General features: G+C 33.2%; 2 protein-coding genes and 1 pseudogene across 2 annotated transcripts; 2 read left to right on the plus strand and 1 right to left on the minus strand.

Moving 5' to 3' along the window:
- Positions 1-2,011: 2,011 nt before the first annotated feature.
- On the plus strand, positions 2,012-7,318 carry LOC126724881 (probable GTP diphosphokinase RSH2, chloroplastic). The gene is made up of 6 exons (XM_050429311.1): positions 2,012-3,473; positions 3,567-3,752; positions 4,792-5,252; positions 5,798-5,956; positions 6,037-6,379; positions 6,820-7,318. Exons 1-6 carry the CDS (start codon positions 2,802-2,804, stop codon positions 7,126-7,128), a joined length of 2,130 nt encoding a protein of 709 aa, XP_050285268.1. The 5' UTR covers positions 2,012-2,801; the 3' UTR covers positions 7,129-7,318.
- Positions 7,319-9,639: 2,321 nt separating this feature from the next.
- Positions 9,640-12,858, minus strand: LOC126724882 (transcription initiation factor TFIID subunit 9). The gene is made up of 3 exons (XM_050429312.1): positions 12,693-12,858; positions 10,953-11,228; positions 9,640-10,169 (listed from the first exon to the last, which is right to left on the minus strand). The coding sequence occupies exons 2-3, from the start codon at positions 11,208-11,210 to the stop codon at positions 9,897-9,899; spliced, it is 531 nt and encodes a 176-aa protein (XP_050285269.1). The 5' UTR covers positions 11,211-11,228; positions 12,693-12,858; the 3' UTR covers positions 9,640-9,896.
- A 3,671-nt stretch (positions 12,859-16,529) lies between these two features.
- LOC126724884 (uncharacterized) lies at positions 16,530-20,381 on the plus strand (annotated as a pseudogene).
- Positions 20,382-20,399: the final 18 nt, after the last annotated feature.

The following is a 20,399-nucleotide window of genomic DNA, read 5'->3' on the forward strand; positions in this document are numbered from 1 at the left end:
ATATAAAAGAATAAAATATTAAATTTTAAGAGGATAAGTACTAAATAAAGTATTGTAATAGTGAAAAAAAAGATTTATGGAGATAGCTTAGAATAAAGTAATTCATCCAATAAAGAGTACACTCCTTGAGTCCTTGACTCAGGTGAACCTTTGGTTTTTTTTTTTTTTTTTTGGTTGTTGTTGTTGATGATGATATCTTCAAAAGCTTCGTATCTGGCATTTGCTGGAGAAATTATAGAGTTCTTTGGTGAACGATGTCATTTATCCACCATTTTAATAAAAAATTTTTACTTGTTTAAAATTGCTAAGTCAGTAATTAATTTCTGTTAAAAAAAATTTTCTAACTAACAATTTTAAACAAGTGAAAGTTTTTTAGTAGAATGGTGGACCACATTACTTGTCCTCTATGTGGACCTTATAATTTCTCCACTTGCTGACACTACCAAAATTTGGTGCATTTGTTTATCTTTGTTTAGAAAAATTATATAAAAAATTTGATCCTTAATAGAAATCTTAGAGATAAGCTTGATCCAATTTCTAAATATAAGGTGTGTTTGGATACCGCTTATTTTGTTGAAACTGAAAAATTATTGTTGAAAGTACTGTAAATAAAAGTAAAAGTTAATTAAAATAGTATAGTGAGACCTATAAATAGTGACAAAAATAAACTAAATAGTGAAATAATTTTAATTTTTCATTTCAATCTAAACGTACGATAGTGTCATAAATATATGTTATAGAAATTTTTTTTATATAAATAAATAACAATCTTTTTTTTTTTTTTTTTGAGCAAACAATCTTTTTTCTTTTTCAAAACCAAAATAGAAGTAAAATCCAAAAAAAAAAAAAAAAAAAAAAAAAAAAAATCAAAATGTCCCAGTTATCAATAGCCCAAGTGAGCAAGTGGCTGGCCTAACATCTGTCGGTTCCAGCCTGGACCATTACATGGAAGAGAGGGCACAAAGCATGGAGATTCTATTAATGGTCTTTAACATTTCCAGGTTAGAAGAGTATTAACAATGTTGTTGCTAATCAAATGTGACATTGCTTAACCATTGTGAATTCTTAGCGTGGTGGTTATTTAACAAGTACAAGTTATTGTGGGGTAGAAAATGTAAGGGTGCATGATGGTCACTTTATAAATATAAGTTATTGTAAGGTAAGGGAAATGGACCAGGATTTAAATTTTTATGAGTAAACTTCACATATATATATATACTTAAATTATACTATAGTAAGATTTTTATTTAAAAAAAAAAGTGACACGGCTTAGTATTTGATTACCAAAGATGAAGATGGTATAGTTATTAAAAATTTATTATATAAATAATATAAATTGATGTGTTCAATTATGTTACTTAATGCTAATCACATTTATCGTTCATTATCATTAAATCTATAATAATTTGATTTTAATAAAATTGATATTAACTTCCGCTTTTTCTCATATGTAAAATTGGAATAATTCCTTTGGCTGACATGGATCCTAGATTCCTATGTCCTAACCAATATCCACAAACAATCATTCACTATTCTTTTTTTTTTTTTTTTTTTTTTTTACATTTTGATATATATTTTTTCTTTCCTCTACTAATCCCAAATTGATGATAACTTCAACAATTCTTTTCAAAATGAATCAAATCAAATCTAAAATTTGGAATAATTCCTTTTACTAACATTAACCAATATCCACATTCATTCAATTCTCTTCTTTTGTTTTAATTCTTTTTCTCCTTTTTCAACCAATCCCATAAATCTATCCAGGTTCATTTATACTGTACAGTTAAAAAAATGCTAAAGCCACCACCAACCTTAAACTAAATATAGATTTTTATGAATCTGTCATACTCATAGACATAGTTGATGATTTAAAAAACCAAAAACACCAACTTGGGTCCTTTGGCACTTCAACCTTCTGTTATTTCAGGTAACTCCCAAGGCCAATATTGTAATCTCACATATCCTTTCCCTGGCCTCTAAGCAATAACCATTTTAAGAACATAGACACAGAAAATAGTAAAGTAATAAAACCAAAATCTCTCTCTCTCTCTCTCTCTCTCAGAACAAATACAATCCCAAGTCCTTTTTTTTGACTCTGTTCCTTTGAAAATTCTTGGGGTTAAGGTTTGTAAATTCCTTCTCAATTTTAGAAATTTTTTTTGTCTTGTTTGTACTTTTGTAACCCCCCCAATTGATCAATTTTTTCTATAAATTTGTGCATACTGTAGCTCAGTTTCTCTCTCCTTCTAACAAAATCAAACTGATTCAATTTCCTGGTCTCTGTCTCCCAAATTTGTTGTTTTTCCTTTACTGGGTTTCAGATTCTAGGACATTTATTGGGTTTTTTTTTTTTGTGTGTAAAAAAAAAAAAAAAATCACTGATTTATTTGGTTGAATGCAAAAAATCAACTGGGTTTCTTGGGGGAAAAAAAAAAATACTGTATCTAAAAAAAAAAAAGAACAAACTTTTTTAATAAGGGTCTCTGATTTTGGAACATTTATTTGGTTTTTGTGTAAAAAGTCACTGATTTATTTGGGTTTGAATGCAAAAATCAGTTGGGTTTCTGGAGAAAATTGAAAAGATTCAACTTTTATTCAAAGGGTCTCTGGATTTGGGTTATTGTGGAAGAAAAAGTTCAAAATCAGTGATTTTTTCATGTCTTTAATTGCAAAAATCAATTGGGTTTTCGTCAAAACTCGGTTGTGATTAGCTTATTGAAGGTTTTGTGTGTGTGATCTGAGACCCAACACAGGAAAAAAAAAAAAAAAAGCAAAAAAGCCAAAGCAAAAAACAAAAGGCCATGGCGGTTCCAACCATTGCTCTATACGCAAGTCCACCAAGCAGCGTGTGCTCCACACCACACTCATCGTACGATTTCGAGCTGGGCTCATCTCCACCGTCCACGTGTCAGAAGCCTGTGATTGGAGGCCTCTCTTGCCTCTTCTCATCGTCCTCTTCAGTCAGATCCTCTTCCAGCTTTTGTAGTGATGAGTTGAAGAGTGAGGAATTGAAGGAGCTGAGCTTGAGTAGCTCTTATGGTTATTCTTCTCCAAGCAAGTTTTCTGGGTCCTTTTTGAAAAAGGATTTGAGCCCTGTCTCAGTTTTTCAAGGACCAGTTTCTTGTTGTAGTAGTGGTAGTAGTAGTGTGGTGGTTGGTTCAGCTAGGGGTAGTAGTGCTTGTACTAATAATACTAGTAGTCCCACATTGAGTTTCCAAAGTGGTTTGTTTAATGGGTTTGTGAGGAACGCTTATGGTTCTTGTTTAGATTATGGTTCTTCTACATCAGGACTGGAGGTTTGTGGGGACGAGTTAAATGTGGAGGAGCTGACTTTTAACATAGAGGTGGAGCAAGGGAATGCTGAGCCTTATGTGAAGGAGTTGTTGTTGGGTGCACAGTTGAGACACAAGATCTTCCGTGAGGATTTTGTGGTTAAAGCTTTTTATGAGGCTGAGAAAGCTCATAGAGGGCAGGTAAAGATTTGAATTTTTTATTGATTTTATTGTGTTTGTGTGGGGTTTTTGTGATTTGGGTTTTGAGAGTCTTTTTGCTGTTTTCTGTTGTAGATGCGTGCTAGTGGAGATCCTTATTTGCAGCATTGTGTGGAGACTGCAGTGATGCTGGCTTTGATTGGAGCTAATTCGACTGTGGTTGCTGCAGGGCTTTTGCATGACACTCTGGATGATTCTTTTATGAATTATGACTATGTTTTTGGGACTTTTGGTGCTGGGGTTGCTGATTTGGTTGAAGGGGTGAGAGTTTGAATTTTTATAACTAAATGTTTTATTTGATACTATTAAGTAGAAAATAGTACTGTTGATTCAATGCTTGAAATTGTTTGTATTGTTTGTACATGAAAACATGTATGATGAACTGTTGATAATTTACTATTTGAATAATCTAGCTGAAGAAGAAGAAAGTTTTAATGGGCTAAATTGAATATCTACAAGCAATGGTTTTGTAGATTGCTTATTGTTTTTTAAATGCTGTGTTGGACCATGAGCTGGCAGAATTCTAGATGACGTATTGAATTAAAGAAGATCTAATTGTGAATCAGATAAAGAAGAAATTATTGATGCGACACTTGATTAGATTCTGATACAGCAGGGGCATATAATTCTGTGTGATCAATGTTTGTTGTATGTGAAGGGAGTGTAGTTGTTTCTATCATATGTAATATGTTCATCTTTATAAATGCTGCTTTTGAATGAATTTTTTTTCCCTGGACCATCATGTTATTGGGTGTTCTGCCTCGTAGTTGTAAGTAAAACCCCAGCTTTTAAGATTGAGAATATACTACTTTGTTGTTTTGTAAAAGGTCGTGGGATTTAATGATGCGAAGTGTGGATCTCTATGGTTTTGAAGTATGGATGTTGTAGTCAATTTTCTTGTTGATTATATGTCATTTTCTTTGGAGTAGCTACAGATATGATAGATGGATATGGTGTATCTTCATGACCTTGTCTCAGTTGCCACCCCACCTTTTCTATTTATGAAGATTCTATGTTTTTCACACTTGTTTTGGTTGTAATTCCATTTCCTATTGCTTTTTTTAGAATACATATTCCAGATTTAAGGTACCTGGCATATTGTGATATATTAGAAGTATGAACTTTGATTCTCATTAACCCCCCCCCCCCCTCTCTCTCTCTCTCTCTCTCTCTCTCTCACTCACTCACCTTTTAAAGTAAAATCTTATGCATTATAGAATTTATCATTTGGCTTTACTGAGATGCATTATCTTGACATTTTGACCTTATGAGCGTCTACTTCTTTATGGCATCTGTTTAGGTCTCCAAGCTAAGTCACTTGAGTAAGCTTGCACGTGACAACAATACAGCTAATAAAACAGTTGAGGCTGATCGCTTGCATACCATGTTCCTTGCGATGGCTGATGCAAGGGCTGTCCTCATTAAATTGGCGGATCGATTGCATAATATGATGACACTAGATGCATTGCCTCCAGCTAAGCAACAAAGGTTTGCGAAGGAGACCTTGGAGATTTTTGCACCCTTGGCTAATCGTTTAGGAATCTCTAGCTGGAAGGATCGGCTAGAAAATCTGTGTTTTAAGCATCTCCACCCAGACCAGCACGAAGAATTGTCCTCTAAGCTTGTTGAGTCTTTTGATGAGGCGATGATCACTTCTGCCACAGAAAAATTAAAGCAGGCTCTTAAGGCTAAATCTGTTTCTTATCAGGACTTATCTGGGCGGCATAAGAGCTTGTATAGCATATACTCCAAAATGTTGAAGTATGCTCTCTCTCTCTCTCTCTCTCAAAACATCCATGCTCACTGCTAATTAAACTTTCGAATCTGGAGAAGGATTTCCATGTATGTTTTTTAGGACTAATCTTCAATTTTGCATCTAGAATTAATGAAAAGGTGACTCGGGCGAATGAGCTCTAGCTCAACTAGCACGTCATCCCCTTGCATGTACTAGGTGGAGGGTGAGGTATGTGGGTTCAAGATACACTAGGTGCCTGTGTTACTTGCCAAAAAAAAAAAAAAACCGAGTCACCTAATTAACTATTGTTTTTGAGTCTTTAACTGGAAACTTCATTAATCAATGATAATTTATGTGACCATATCGGGTATCGGGTGTGTGAAACTATAGTTTAATTTTGTTAGATATTTTTTTATGAATAAAGTGAATCTCAGGGCTTCTAAAATCACTTCTTAGTCTGAGCTGTGAAATGTATTTGAGAAAATTGTTCTTATAGTATCATTCAATTAGTTATGGCGTATTTTATTTGATTATCACATTAATTATGTGATATCGTTTTCTTGTTTGGCAGAAAGAAGCTAACTATGGATGAAATTCATGACATTCATGGGTTACGTTTGATTGTTGACAATGAGGAGGATTGCTATAAAGCATTGAGAGTTGTTCACCAGCTATGGCCTGAAGTACCTGGAAAGCTCAAGGACTACATTAGTCATCCCAAGTTTAATGGGTCTGTAGTAGCTTAAAAGTGGTTCTCTGCACTTGATTACTTCAATCTTTTCCTTTCTAACTTAGATTTCATAATTATAGGTATCGATCTCTACACACAGTAGTGATGGATGAAGGAATGGTTCCTCTTGAAGTTCAAATCCGGACAAGGGAGATGCATTTGCAGGCGGAGTTTGGATTTGCGGCTCATTGGAGATACAAGGAAGGTGATTGTAAACATCCTTCATTTGTTCTTCAGATGGTCGAGTGGGCTCGATGGGTTGTTACCTGGCAATGTGAGACAATGAATTCATCCATTGCCTATGCTGATTCGATTAGGCCACCCTGCACATTCCCTTCGCATTCTGAGGATTGTCCGTATTCATATAAGCCACACTGTGGCCAGGATGGGCCTGTGTTTGTGATCATGATCGAGAATGATAAGGTTTGTGATTGAATTCGTATTAGTTCAATGTTCCTTTATTTGATTGCCGTTTCCCTATTATAGATGGTATGAAATAGGATGAATGTAATAGTAATCTTGTGACTAGGTGCTGCTCCAAGTCTTATTCAAGGGCCCAATTTGGTTAATTTAGTAGCTTGTTGCTCATTTGGATGAGCTTATCTCTTAAGTATAGGTTTTTAAAGCTTCACATTTTTCTAGGTACAACTGTACTTTACACCATAAACAAAATAAGCTGATGGTCCATCAAAATGTCTATTCATCATTTGTGCTACCTTGTTTAAGGTCGATCTAGTGAACGAAGAAATAAATAGAACTATGTTGTGTTCTGACTACCCTTTAGCAATGGCTTTTGTCATGTATGGGGTTTTGAATTTATTCAGTGAAGAGACCTTGACATGCTTCTTGTGGGGATATTGCAGATGTCAGTACAGGAGTTTCCTGCTAACTCGACGATAATGGATTTGTTGGAAAGATCTGGACGAGGAAGCTCAAGATGGACCCCGTATGGTTTCCCTCTGAAGGAAGAATTGAGGCCAAGGCTGAACCATCAGCCAGTGAATGACCCCATGTGCAAGTTGAAAATGGGGGATGTGTTGGAGTTAACTCCAGCCATTCCTGACAAGTCTTTGACAGAGTACAGGGAAGAGATTCAGCGAATGTATGATCGCGGGCTGACTGTATCTAGCAGCGGCCCTGCTGCTAGCAGTATAGTTGGATGGAGAAGTTGACCCGTTTGATGGTCCCTTTTCTTAGTTATATATATACATTTTAGTGACAATCAACCATTCTTGTACATATAAAATCATTATATATTTGTACAGAACATATGTATCGTTCTGTAATGAAGAAATGACAACTAACTGGATTCAACAAAGTGATGAATGATTGATATTCTAAAGTCACTTTGATTTCTCTGTATCTCATCTGTGCTATACTTGAGTTTGGCATTCTTCCTTGTACGCTTGCATGCATGTTTTAAGCACAACTGTTTGTAGTTGGTAAATTGGGTGAAAATGGCGCACTACTACTATTGAGCAAAAATATTCACAATCTATCACTGTTTTAGAAATATAGAAATATATAAGATGCTGTCACTTTTTTTAAACTTGAGTTTGTTATGAAACTCGAGTTCTTTGAAAAAATATACTTGAAATTTATAAAAAAAATCAAAATTTTTTCATGAAAAACTCGATTTTGCCAAACTTGAGTACCCTAAAGGTGATAGGTTTTTGCATATTTCCAAAATAGTGGTAGATTGCAACATAGTTTGTAAAAAGGTGTTATTTGGTTATTTTTGCTTGGTAATATGTCATGTATACTCTTGATTGTGACATTGCCAATTAGATAACCACCTTCATTTATGTTTAGGAAACAAACATGAGAATGATGAGAATAGAATTGCCAATTAGAATTGCTTGTAACAAACCTCTGATATATGGTGTTCGTTACGGTCATGGTTATTAAAATCGCAATCTGGATCATAGGATCACACAACTTTACGATCTTAAATCATCAAAATGTTTAGGATCGCACTAGGATAGTAAAAATGGTAGGATCATGTGTAGGATCGTAGGATCTGATTCTACCGATCCTATCAAAACATCAGTTATTTATTTATTTATTTTATGGGATAAAAAATTTGGTTTTGATAAAGTTTTAAGGGTTTTTATTTTTCTATGTTGTGATGGTATGACTTTAAATATATATATATATATATATACATATATAATTATGTTAACCTAAGTAAATATGTTTATCAAAAAGACCTAAGTAAATATTTTCTAGTTTCTAATTCACTTGTAATCAAAATGAAGGAATGTTTCATCATTTCTAAATGAAGAATTTATATTGACTTTGCTACCTTTTAAGCTATAATGTTGTTAAATTTGTTTGATCAATATACTAATTTATGTTCTAATATTACTCAAATGTTTTTCTTATATATAATTTTATTAGTATGCTTGTATTTGTATATTGATTGATATTTTTTTTTGAGCATGCTCTATAATTGTTACTGAGTGGTATAACTTGTGTAGATGAGTGTAAAATTGTATCTTGATATCTTTTGTAGCTCTAGTATACAAACATACAATGTCTACATAGATGATGAACTGGATGATGATGATTAGGAGTTAGGACGGTGGTTATAAGAAACCTAAAATGAGAATAATTAAATGTTTACTTCACCTTAATATTCATCTTGCTTTTAAATTTTATATTTTAGTTAGCTAGTTTCAATTTGATAACTTATTTTAGATTTTAAACTCGGAACTTGAAATATATTTTCATATGTGTTGATAAATATTTTGGTATTTGGTTGCTAATTAAACATTTATTGAATTTTTAAAATATATTAGTTCAAAACTTAAATATATTTATTTTGTTAGTATAGACGTAGTGATGTATGACATGAAAATTGCATCATGTAATGCAAATATTTGTTTTTTTTATGGATAAAATCACAATTTATGTGATTATTCAACAAACAAAGTTATTATCAATGTGTTTTTTGCTTTAAATTTAAAAATATGTAAAATGTTACGATCCATGATCTCATCTACCTCCTATGATTTTACGGTGAATCCCGATTTTGATATCTTTAGTTACTGTGTTAATTCAGAAACTTCCAATTCATAAACTTCCAAGTGGATAACTAGCTTGTAACTCATTTGTTCTGTGTGGTCACTGGTCAGTGGTCACTAATCATTTTGCCGAGAGACCAGCAAACATGGTCTCTAGTGCTTTATAAAGGGAGAATTTTTTCATATCGCTTTGACTACAATTATCAAATAGTTGTGAATTTTGAATCTCTCCACTCTTGTAATGTTTCACTTTACCGGTCACCAGTGAAAAGCATGATGACTAAAGTGTACTAAATTTTTTTAAAAGTATACTTTTATTTAGGTAGTATTTTACTTTTATCAACTTTCCACAAAAATCTGATCCAAACGCACGCTCAAAAAGGCAAATCTTTGAACTTTGAACATAGTTGTCGATTACTATGCAATTTGGATCATTGTGTAATCTTAAACATGGCGTGTGTTTGGATTGGGCGTTTTGCCCAATCCTGCTTTCTGTGTTTTGTCTGTGGGTCCTATGAGTATTGCTTACATACCCACAAAAGCCATTTAAACATAGATTTCTAATAAAATTTGGATCTCATAGCACTATTTACACATTTAAAAATTATTTTACTACAGTATTTTTAGCAATAAATTTTTAATTTTCAACAAATAAACGATATCCAAACACACCCATAATGGAATTGAAGTTGGTAGCAGTGTCTGAACACAAGGTTGACAATTACTACACAATTAGATAGATTTACCATATAACCTTAAACATAATGGAATTCTAAGTGAAGGTATGCAGAATCTGCATCAAACAGAATATTCTACACCATTCCAAAACAAATCAGCATTACAGTAGATATACCATTGACAATTTCTATTTGTTAAAACCTATGGATCCATTTGCTCTTTCAATCATAAAGCTTTCACTTGGGCCGTTTTGCGAGGGAGAAGGCCACTCTCTGAGGAGTATGCGGTGGCATATCTGTCTTCTGTTCTTGTGACGGATTAGGATCAACACCACCTTCTTCATCCTCATCCATTTCTTCAACTGCTTGGGAAGATTGCTTATTTGGGATTGCAAGTTGGTAGTTTGGTTTGATCAGCGTGTCCTGTTCAGGTGGGAGAGGAATCCCAGGTCCGGCTATAGACTTTGGTAATGGTGCCTTGTTCCGGTTTCGAGCCAGCTCCAGTAAGACCTGATGGATGATAAATTAAATATCTCACACATATTAAGCATGAAAAAACATACGTAATTAAGGGAAGGAGAGTGGGGGGAGAGGGAGAGTGTGTGTGTCTGTACATGTAATTCCAAGTCTTGTCAAGTGAGCATAAAAATCTGAGTAAGAAAATCATGCATCGAAAGCTCATATAAATCTCAAGATATTCAAGTAAAATCCCACAGTTTTTAGCCACATAAATTGTGGCATTACTAGCAATCATTGACCTGACAAAGAAATATTATGAAAGAGAGAAACGAAAAAAAGAACATAAAATTACACAAACAAACAAATTTAGAAAAAAAATGTCACAGACCATTTGTGACTTTATTAGTTTTTATGTGATGATTAGCGAACTGCTTTGGCAAACAAAAGGCATTGCCTCTGGCTCAAAAGCCAAAACTACAGATTCTAAAAACAGCTTAAGACCTATATATAGTAAAGGACTTTGTCTTTAGTAAAATGTTTTGAAATAAGTTCTTTTCAAATTTGTCAATTGACTAGAAAAATCCATGACAGTTGTCTCAAAGGCCAAAGTTCTAACAATTTAAATCTCAGAAGAGATTGTTGGCTTTTGAACCTTACCCAACTCAGAGATCAATTCCATTGTCCACATCAGATAAATCAATACTTCAATTAAGGGTATTATCTTATACCTTAAATCAATCTGAATTGGACTTCCATTGGAGTTCAGAAGTTAGTTAAACACCAAGAACATGGATGGTTTAGCACACCATATGCCAGATTGTAAGCTAAAGTTACCTCTCGTGGTGGTGGTTGTGAGAAGCTAGAATTGACTTTAGACTGAATTGCAAGCTTGACATCATCACAGTCTATTGCAGGCTTGCCAGCATGCTCCGAGTAGACCTGTGCATCTGTCAATACATCAACAACATATCGATACCACAGTTCTAAAAATTGGTGTATAACACGAGGTTCATAGTCCTCGACACCCATAGATTTCAGCAGTGACTTCACAATCTTTGCATCTCTTGGCAAGTCCTCATCTCCCTCTGCCATTTCCTTTACTGGTTTTACCTAAATCAGGGATTTTTTTTTGAAATCAGGACCATGAAAATCATATAAAACTAACAAAATGTTTACTTTTGTCAGCTAGGATTGCAAATTGTGATCATAACAAAGAAAAAGGAAAGGCAGAAAGGAAAGTAAATTTTCCTCTTTAACTCAAATTCAGCATCTTAACAAAGGGTTTGAGTCCTCTCTTAACAAAACTACTGTAGAAGAAGAAAAATCTGCTCTATTTTACTTCATTCTCTTCCCCTGCTTCACAATTGTGTCAGTTTTCCCACCTTCTTCCATAACACAAAACACAGCCATTTTCAAAGGAAATAGAAGAATCAACCTCATAAAAGCAAGCAATTTTAACAAAAATGGGTGGCAGGATTGGAACCTTTACCAAATGTATCAATTCAAACACATTCTCATAAAAAAGTTCACGAATCAAAACCCATTCAAACTAATTGCTGCTTATACTCAAAACCTGGAAACCCCAAATCTTGAAACCATATACCCTCTAATCCAAAACACCAATTAACATGAAATAATTTCAGATAAAACCAAACTATGGGCAAATTCAATAAAGTTATCAGATAAACCCATTCAACCCAGTTTCTGCTAATACTCAAAACCCAGAAACCCCAAGTCCTGAAACCATATATACTCTCTAAACCAAAACACCAATTAACATTTAAAAATTTCAGATAAAACCAAACTATGAGCAAATTCAATAAATTTATCAGATAAACCCATTCAAACCAGTTTCTGCTAATACTCAAAACCCACAAACCCCAAGTTCTGAAACCATATACACTCTAAACCAAAGCACCGATTAACATGAAAAAATTTCAGATAAAACCAAACTATGAGCAAATTCAATCATTTTATCAGACAAACCCATTCAAACCAGTTTCTGCTAATACTCAAAACCTACAAACCCCAAGTCCTGAAACCGTATACTGTCTTAACCAAAACACCAATTAACATAAAAAAATTTCAGATAAAACCAAACTATGAGCAAATTCAATGACTTTACCAGACAAACCCATTCAAACCAGTTTCTGCCAATACTCAAAATCCAAAAACCCCAAGTTCTGAAACCATATACCCTCTTAAACCAAAGCACCAATTAACATGAAAAAATTTCAGATAAAACCAAACTATGTGAAAATTCAATAAATATCAGATAAACCCATTCAAGCCAGTTCCTGCTTATACACAAAACCCACAAACCCCAAGTTCTGAGACCATATACCCTCTTAACCAAAACACAAATTAACATGAAAATTTATTAGATAAAACCACGAAGTAAGGGAAAACCAGCAAATTTATCAGATAAACCCACATGATTTACGACAAACCCATCATCAATCATCCAAAAATTTTCACAAACATTCATCAGATATATCAAAATATAGGTTGTAACAAATTTGGGTTCAACAGGAAAGAAATTCAATTTAGGAAAAAAAACAAGAAAGATGGTACCTTTTAGTTTTGCAGGACACTTCAATCGACAGCGACGACCAAGGAAGACAGCGTCGAGGTTTGCTCCTTGTCTTGCTCTACCGTGAGAGAAAGAGAGAGAGAGAGAGACGTTGGAGACTTTTGGATTCACAATACTGTAACTGGGGGGGGTCTGTGGGTACTGTAGCCATTTCAGTAAATTTGCCTAGTAAACAGCTTTTGGTTTTTACCATTTTGTTTTGTTTGTTTGTTTTATTTTATATATATATATATATATATATTTTTTTTTTTTGTCTAAAATATTATTTTGGTTGCTTAAACTTAGATTTTTTTTTTTCTTGTCTGTAAACTTAAAAAAAGTTTTCATTTTTTTATGTTATTTATTTATTATTATTATTTTCAATAGTTTAGGAATTAGGACTAAAAATAAGAACGAAAAAAAGTATTTTTTTTAGTAGTTTAAGAATGAAAAAAAGATATTTTTTAAAGTTTAAGGATACAAGGTAAAACATTTTCATTAGTTTAAGGGTAATTTTTTTTAAAAATAATTTGTGGAGGAAAAATAAACTTTTTAAAGTTTAAGGATGAAAAACAAATATTTGGTGAAATTTAGGGTTGAAAATTTTTTTTTTAGCATTTTTTTTCCTTGATCAGTTGAGCTATTTAGATAAAAAAAAAAAAAAAAAACAACGAATCAACTAGCAAATGTTTTTGGATTAAAAATGATATAAATTTGAGGTTATATATTGTGACTGTTGTAAAATAAAAATAAAAAAAAACAAAATTTATTCCACAAAGGAAGTGGTCTTCTGCTCTTTGACAAAGACTATTTCACTTTCTTCTAACGAGACATTGAAAATCCTATTTAAGTTATTAAATTCCCTATAATTTTTGGCCATGTAAGAGAAATGTGGCATTTAACAAATCCAAATAGTCTTAAAAACCCATATACACAACATAAAATCAAGTAAATGACTAAATGTTACGGATCACAAATTAAAAATTAGAAAAAATTAAAGAATTTATATGGGAGGGGATCTTCCCCTTTCAAATCCCCTACTCCCATTTATTAAGAGAAAAAAATGTGGGTTAATTAAATTTTCCCCTAACTTGGGCCTCACATTTGAAATGAGATAAAATGGAATTTGGGCCATGTTTGAAAAGACTAACCCATGTAAATAATGTTGATAACGTTTTGTTTATTTAGTTGAGAAGTAAAGCTTTCCTTAAAAAAAAAAAAAAGTTGAGAGGTAAAGAAATCAAATTTACGTATTTTCTTCGGCCAACAGAAATCTAATTTTCTTTTGTGAGCTAAAAAATGGATACAAGTTTACCAAAAAAAAAAAAAAATGGATACAAACCAATTTAACTCTGTGACAAGTAATGTATTTGGAAGCCAAGGATTTGGAGACCATTGATAGCCCAAAATTCTGTATTGGCGGGGTACTAAAAAAAATTTAAATAAAAATTTCAAGACATTGGCTAAGTGGTGCTTAAGGACTCATGATATCTACGAGATCATAGGATTGAATTCTCTTGATAACATCTTGGGGACACCCTAAAAAATTTCTCCTTGTAATAACCTGGTGTATGTGGGATGAGGAGACTACATACACCCGAAATAATAGTCAGACACTCGAAGAGTTCTAGATAACTTTGATTGTAAAAAAATAAAAATAAATAAAGACTAAAGAACATACAAAATAAAACTCTAGTTGTTTAGCCTGATCCCAACCACTTTTACAATGTAACATTATATGAAGAAGCATTGGACTATTGCACTGTTGCCAAAAAAACTTGGCTAGGACCAGGCCCCGTTTGCAACTCATTTGGATTAAAAAAAATAGATCACCAACAACATCTATGTGGGTTTAATTCCCAAGACTGTTATTTATCTCTGTCAGTAATGAAAATAATGGATCTAGAATTCATCTAGTCAAGCTAGCTAACTTTGGCGTATGTGGTCTTATTGAAATCCATTAGTTGTGAAGGCTCCACTTTCATATGGTTACCTTGTCCTTCTGCAATTATCTAGAATATAGAACATAGCTGGATTTGGCGAAGCATTCCCATTCACATTGTGATTATTTCAAAATTATATAAAAAAGATGAAGAAAGATTTAATTATAACTAGATGAACTATCAAATTATTTGATATATAAACTTATACAATCAAAATGAAATACAATAGACATAGATAACATGTGGAGTTCTTCTCTCTATCTCCAGAAAAACTCTTGTACAGATTCTTGCCATGATAGCACAAGCAACAACATAACCAAGATACCAGCAAGCCCCCAAGATGAGCTTCCAATTCTAAGCACCCATGAAGGGTCTGGAGATGGAATTATTGAAGCTCTACCTCCTCCTTGTGCAGACATGGATGAACATGATGAGGTTGTTTTAATGGCAATTATGAGTCCTGCTAGAACCATAGGTAGAACAAAGCCAGAACTCCATTTTGTCTCATAATATCGCGTGTCATTTTTTCGTGTCACGTACAATGGCGATAGAACAATTGCAGAAACTAGAGCCAGCACCATGGCTACTGATCTTTGAGATGAATATTGGCTTGTGTAAGTAAAGGTAGCCATTGGTTTGGCTCAAATGGTTATCAATGTTGGTTTTTCTCTTGCAGAAGAACCAACTTGATGGGCAAACTTAAGGTGGATTGGTGGGTATATAAGGGGGAAGAAGATGAAATTAGTGGAGGAATCTAGATGGAAAGCTTGTAATTGGATGACAAAAGCGATAGACAAGCCGTCCAAAAAGTGAAAAAGGATAAAGGTAAAGAAATTAAACTATGGACAAAACTTGTGGAAAGATGAAAAAGAAGGTAAAGACAGAAGATTGCAAGGCCTAAGAAGTAAGGAATATCTCTATCTTTTTTGTGTGTTCATACAACACCATAAGTAAAGTTCTAGCTGTACTCAATTTTGTGGGGAACTAGCTATTGGCCTATTGCTTGACTACACTTCAATCAAACAAAAAGGATTAATGAAAAACAATGTAGACTAGAGAGACATCAACATTGGTTTTGAAAAATTAAATCTCATTTCTTGTCCTGCACACTTTTGAGTTCAATTCATTGTCGTTAACATGGAAAGTCCTTCCTATAGTTCTTTTCCGAATAATAGCTGTTACACAATTTTAGGGTACCAAAAGTCTGTAATATAGTGGACAATTTGTCCGTTTGGTATTGCTTTAGGAAGTATGGTTTTAACCGTAGAGTTTTAGTTGCAGAGTTTTTGCAATAAAGAACTTAAATTGAAAAGAGCTTTAGTATTTAGATTGTTTGTCTTTGACAAACTACGGTACTTGTAACTCAATTGATATCTCATAGAGTTTTCAATAAAAATGTCTAGGGTTTAAATCTCCTCTTACCCTTTGTAACTTTCAAATTTATCAAAAAAAAAAAAAAAAAAATTTTTACAATTGTTTGGTTATCAATTGCTAAAGAGTTTATAGATGTAAGAAATAATAAAAGATGACATAATAAAAATGTTCTGTATTTTCATAATTGCTCTCTTCCACCATTATGTGTCATTTTGAAAAATAAGTATAGGCATTATATCAAAAAATTGTTTTTATTAAAAACTGGAATAATACCCTAAAGAGCTTTATAAAGTTGAAAATTTCAGTTTTAAGCTTAAAGCTCAACTTTAAGGACCCCTTAAAGGTTCTTTTATGCACTAACAGACACAACCTTAAATGAATTCTATCTATCCACCCATCTGGTTCGGAATATGAAGGTTTATTATGTGCCACAAATTGGTCAGACTATAAAAAATAGGCACAGGATTGGATAGGATTAACAAGGTAGAGGATGTGCAAACCCTTTTCACTTTTGTTCTTTGTTTGTTGTTAGTGGTCAAGTAAGCACGTCAATTTCATCCAATGCAAATCTCACATATTTGTAACATTGAAAACATGGCTGAACTTGAGAAATTTATGCCCAACACTTATCAGCTAGGCCGTTAGGCAATGAGCTTTATGTGAATCCAAGAATTGTACAACTTAATTTACTTCTCTCTATCCCCTATTTATAGTCTCACGGTCACAGAAGACAAAACAAAAGTCTCACTTCAATCACAGTATGGACTTTGTGCAATTGTTGCAAGCTTTCTCATCCTACTTCTCTATCTCACTATCAATTTTACAATGCAAGATCTCAGTCTTATCAAATCTAGTAAGAGTTTTTATTTCATTTCTTGATACAATGCTATCTCTGAACTTCAGGTTATGTAGCATGTCCCCATGTACCATTTCTCTAGATGATCAAACCACCATGCATTTTTGGACCCCTAACCGTAGGCAGCTTAATAAACCCACCTTAGTCTTAATCCATGGCTATGGTGGCAATTCAAGGTGGCAATTTTTCACCCAGGTTTGGCCACTATCGCGGAGCTTCAATTTGTACGTGCCGGACTTATTATTCTTTGGCAAGTCTTATACAAATTGGACTGACGGGTCAGAAATGTTTCAAGGTAGGTGCATAAGAGAAGGATTAAAGAGATTGAGTGTCAACAATTTTAGTGTAGTAGGCATTAGTTATGGAGGGTATGTGACATATCGGATGGCTGAAATTTATCAAGATAAGGTGGAGAAGGTTGTGATTATGAGCTCTGGTATATGTTACACTGATGACCAAAAGGAGGAGCAATTGAAGAAGATAGGAAGGAATGTGTTTGATCTTATAGTGCCAGAGAAAGCACAAGATATGAGGCTCTTCATGAACTTGTGTATATACAAGAGTAGTCCATTTAAATTGATACCAAATTTTTTCCTGATGGGGTTTGTCCAAGTAAGTTTTTTAATTATTGCTTTAGGGGCTAATTTATTAATTGGAGGTTTGAGTTTCTCTCCTTAATTAATTTCTTTTCAAGCACATATCATTATTCTAAACCCAATTTTAAATAAGATTATAATTTATTAGAAATTAAGCACCAATATTATCACCAAAGCAATTTAGACTGAAAAGCATGGGACTACATGCTCAATACATGTGATGGCTTTTAAAGGAACAAAAATCTCTCCAATTGTTCTTCTTTGATAAGTTATTTCTGATTAGATTGGAGATCATTTCAGCATATAAAATATTTAAAAGGATCCCAATTGCAACAACAAAAAGAAGATTTAGTTCCATGAAATGCTGAATCATTCCCACCTCATTTTTATTCTAGATGGATTCTCTCTGAGATTTCTCCCATCTGATACTAGATCTTTGTACGTTAAGCCACACCAAAATGCATATATTATTACCTCCTTTATGCATTGCACTTCCACCTCGTGAGCATATGTGCACTTTTGTATTTCTTTGTATTGTTAATTATTGTTTTCAGCAATGATTCTATAATATTCCAACTCTAAATCTCGTGCTTTGTGGCAACACATTACACGCATTATTCTCTCATGCTTGGAATATATATTACACGCAGGATCTTGATGTTAATGAAAAAAGTGACATAGAGATACTACTATTCTTACAACATAAATTTACTAGATAGGCATTACAAAGTCGTGTGTCAACTTTGAAATACAAAACAAAATATTAATTAAGAAATTATTTATTACGTGCTTGATGCAGCACACCGGCACTAATTAGATTCACTACTATGTTAATTTATAAGATTTTTGTAGTAGAAGTGAACATATCTTTAGCATTTTTTTTAAATGAAAAGTGATTTTTCTTATTTCTTTGACATTATACTCTCATTGAGTCATTGTAAACCTCCCAACCACTCTAGCCAATTTTCAATACCTCAATTTGAATTTTCATTCTTGTCACACTTGCTGATAGCCTGATACACTCCTAACACTCTACTTCCAGCTATGTGGTAGTTCAATAAGCCAGGTGTAGTATTTATTTTTAGATGCAATCGAATTTCAATCAATAACATTAGTTTCATAATGATTGTTCTTTATTATCAAGTCAAAACTACAATTGATTGTTGAAAATTTATGCCTTAAGGGGTTCCCTCTTGTAGTTTTATAGTCTCATTTTTTCTAAGCATAATTACACTTTTGCACTATTCAGCAAAAACCAACCTTTTTTTTTTGCACAACTTATTATATAATCAAACTAAGTTAATCCAAACACAAGAAAATGGAAAAAATGTACTGGAGCTTCTTGAACTGAAAAATCCACATGATCTATGGACCCCAGTGAATCTATCCATGCACACCTACACTTTCTTCAAGTGAGCCTGTGATTTTCTACTCTGCAACTTTTAATTTAATGACTTAATTAGTAGGAATAACTTTTATTACAATCCTAAAAAAAAACTGGTATATGTATATGTTTGGTGTTTCTGTTTTGTTCTTTTCTTTCTTTTTGGGATGGGAATTAAAATCAATAAATATAATGCATTCTGAGTTGTCAAACATGTATCAATTATTCCTCATTTTTTATAGTGGTCTCTGTGTTGTTTTATCAGACGATATGTAAGAAGAATAGGAAGGAGAAATTAGAGCTGGCAGAGCACATGCTATCTCAAAAGGCAGATCCAAACCTTCCCATTCTAACTAAGGTAAACTCGGCTTTAATCTTATTTATTTACATATATAATCATTTTTTTTCCTTGGTTACTTGGTCATACTTAATGCTTTAATCACTTCCACTGATTCTGCATATGTTCTGTTTATTTCATTGTTGATCTTATGGGCCAAATGTACATAAAAGTATCTAAGCAAAGGCATCTCATCAACTCACTATTATAGCCTCTTAAATTTAAATGTTAATGTCATACACATATTACTTGCATATCTTTTATGCTCTAGAAGCATTTTCTTTGTCTCTATATGCTTTGAATATTTGCCATAGCTTAACTTTGTTTTCTAAACCCCAATGAATTGGCCTAATGGTTTCCAAACCTCATGTGATTCATGAGGTCCTGGATTCAAGTCTCTTAGCGAGCACTAAAAAAAAAAAAACTCTGATTATGAGGCCTCACATAGATACAGTCATATCAAACTTACAAAATGTAGGTAACTTAGTATAAAAAAAGGGAAATAAAATTCTAGCTTCTATGTAACAACGTGCATGAGTCCATGAAGCTAAGGAAGAATTGCAACTTTGTTTTCCATGTTAATGTGCTGTTATTTGGGTGAAGAAAACGCTGCTAATTTGGGGTGAGAAGGATAATATCTTCCCAGTATTCTTGGCCCATCAATTGTAAAGGTAATATTTTTTCCCCCTTTTATCAATTTAAGAATTTAAGCCCAATTTTCAAGTTACATGGTTTATGCTTTTACAGGCACTTGGGACCAAAGTCAAGGCTAGCAATACTCAAGGACAGTGGTCATGTGGTTAATATTGATTCGCCTAATATGGTGAATGAATTGATAAAATCATTTGTTTTGGGTTGATCTAAGTTTGATGTGCCGAGTTAGAGTTTATATGTGAGAAAATTCCACTTCAAGTTTGTACTGCAACTTAAATTTGAATGGTCCACATGGAGTTACCATGATTTTAACTTGTGCAAGTTTGCTATATAAAAGAAAAGACACAGGAAGCAAAGATACAAAGAAATGGGATATTATATATAATTTATGCTGTTTGTGAACAAGAAAAAATCAATTATATGGCTAATAGTTTGCCTAGCTTGCAACTTAATGGTCCAATTAGTCCTCACTTTCATTTACACTTGATATAACAGTCTTGGACATCTTTATCGGTTATAGCCAATTTTGTTGGTTTAGCTAGTCTAGACATGCTGTGATAAGTAC

Source organism: Quercus robur, chromosome 5 (genome assembly GCF_932294415.1).
Source record: "Quercus robur chromosome 5, dhQueRobu3.1, whole genome shotgun sequence".
NCBI lineage: Eukaryota > Viridiplantae > Streptophyta > Magnoliopsida > Fagales > Fagaceae > Quercus > Quercus robur.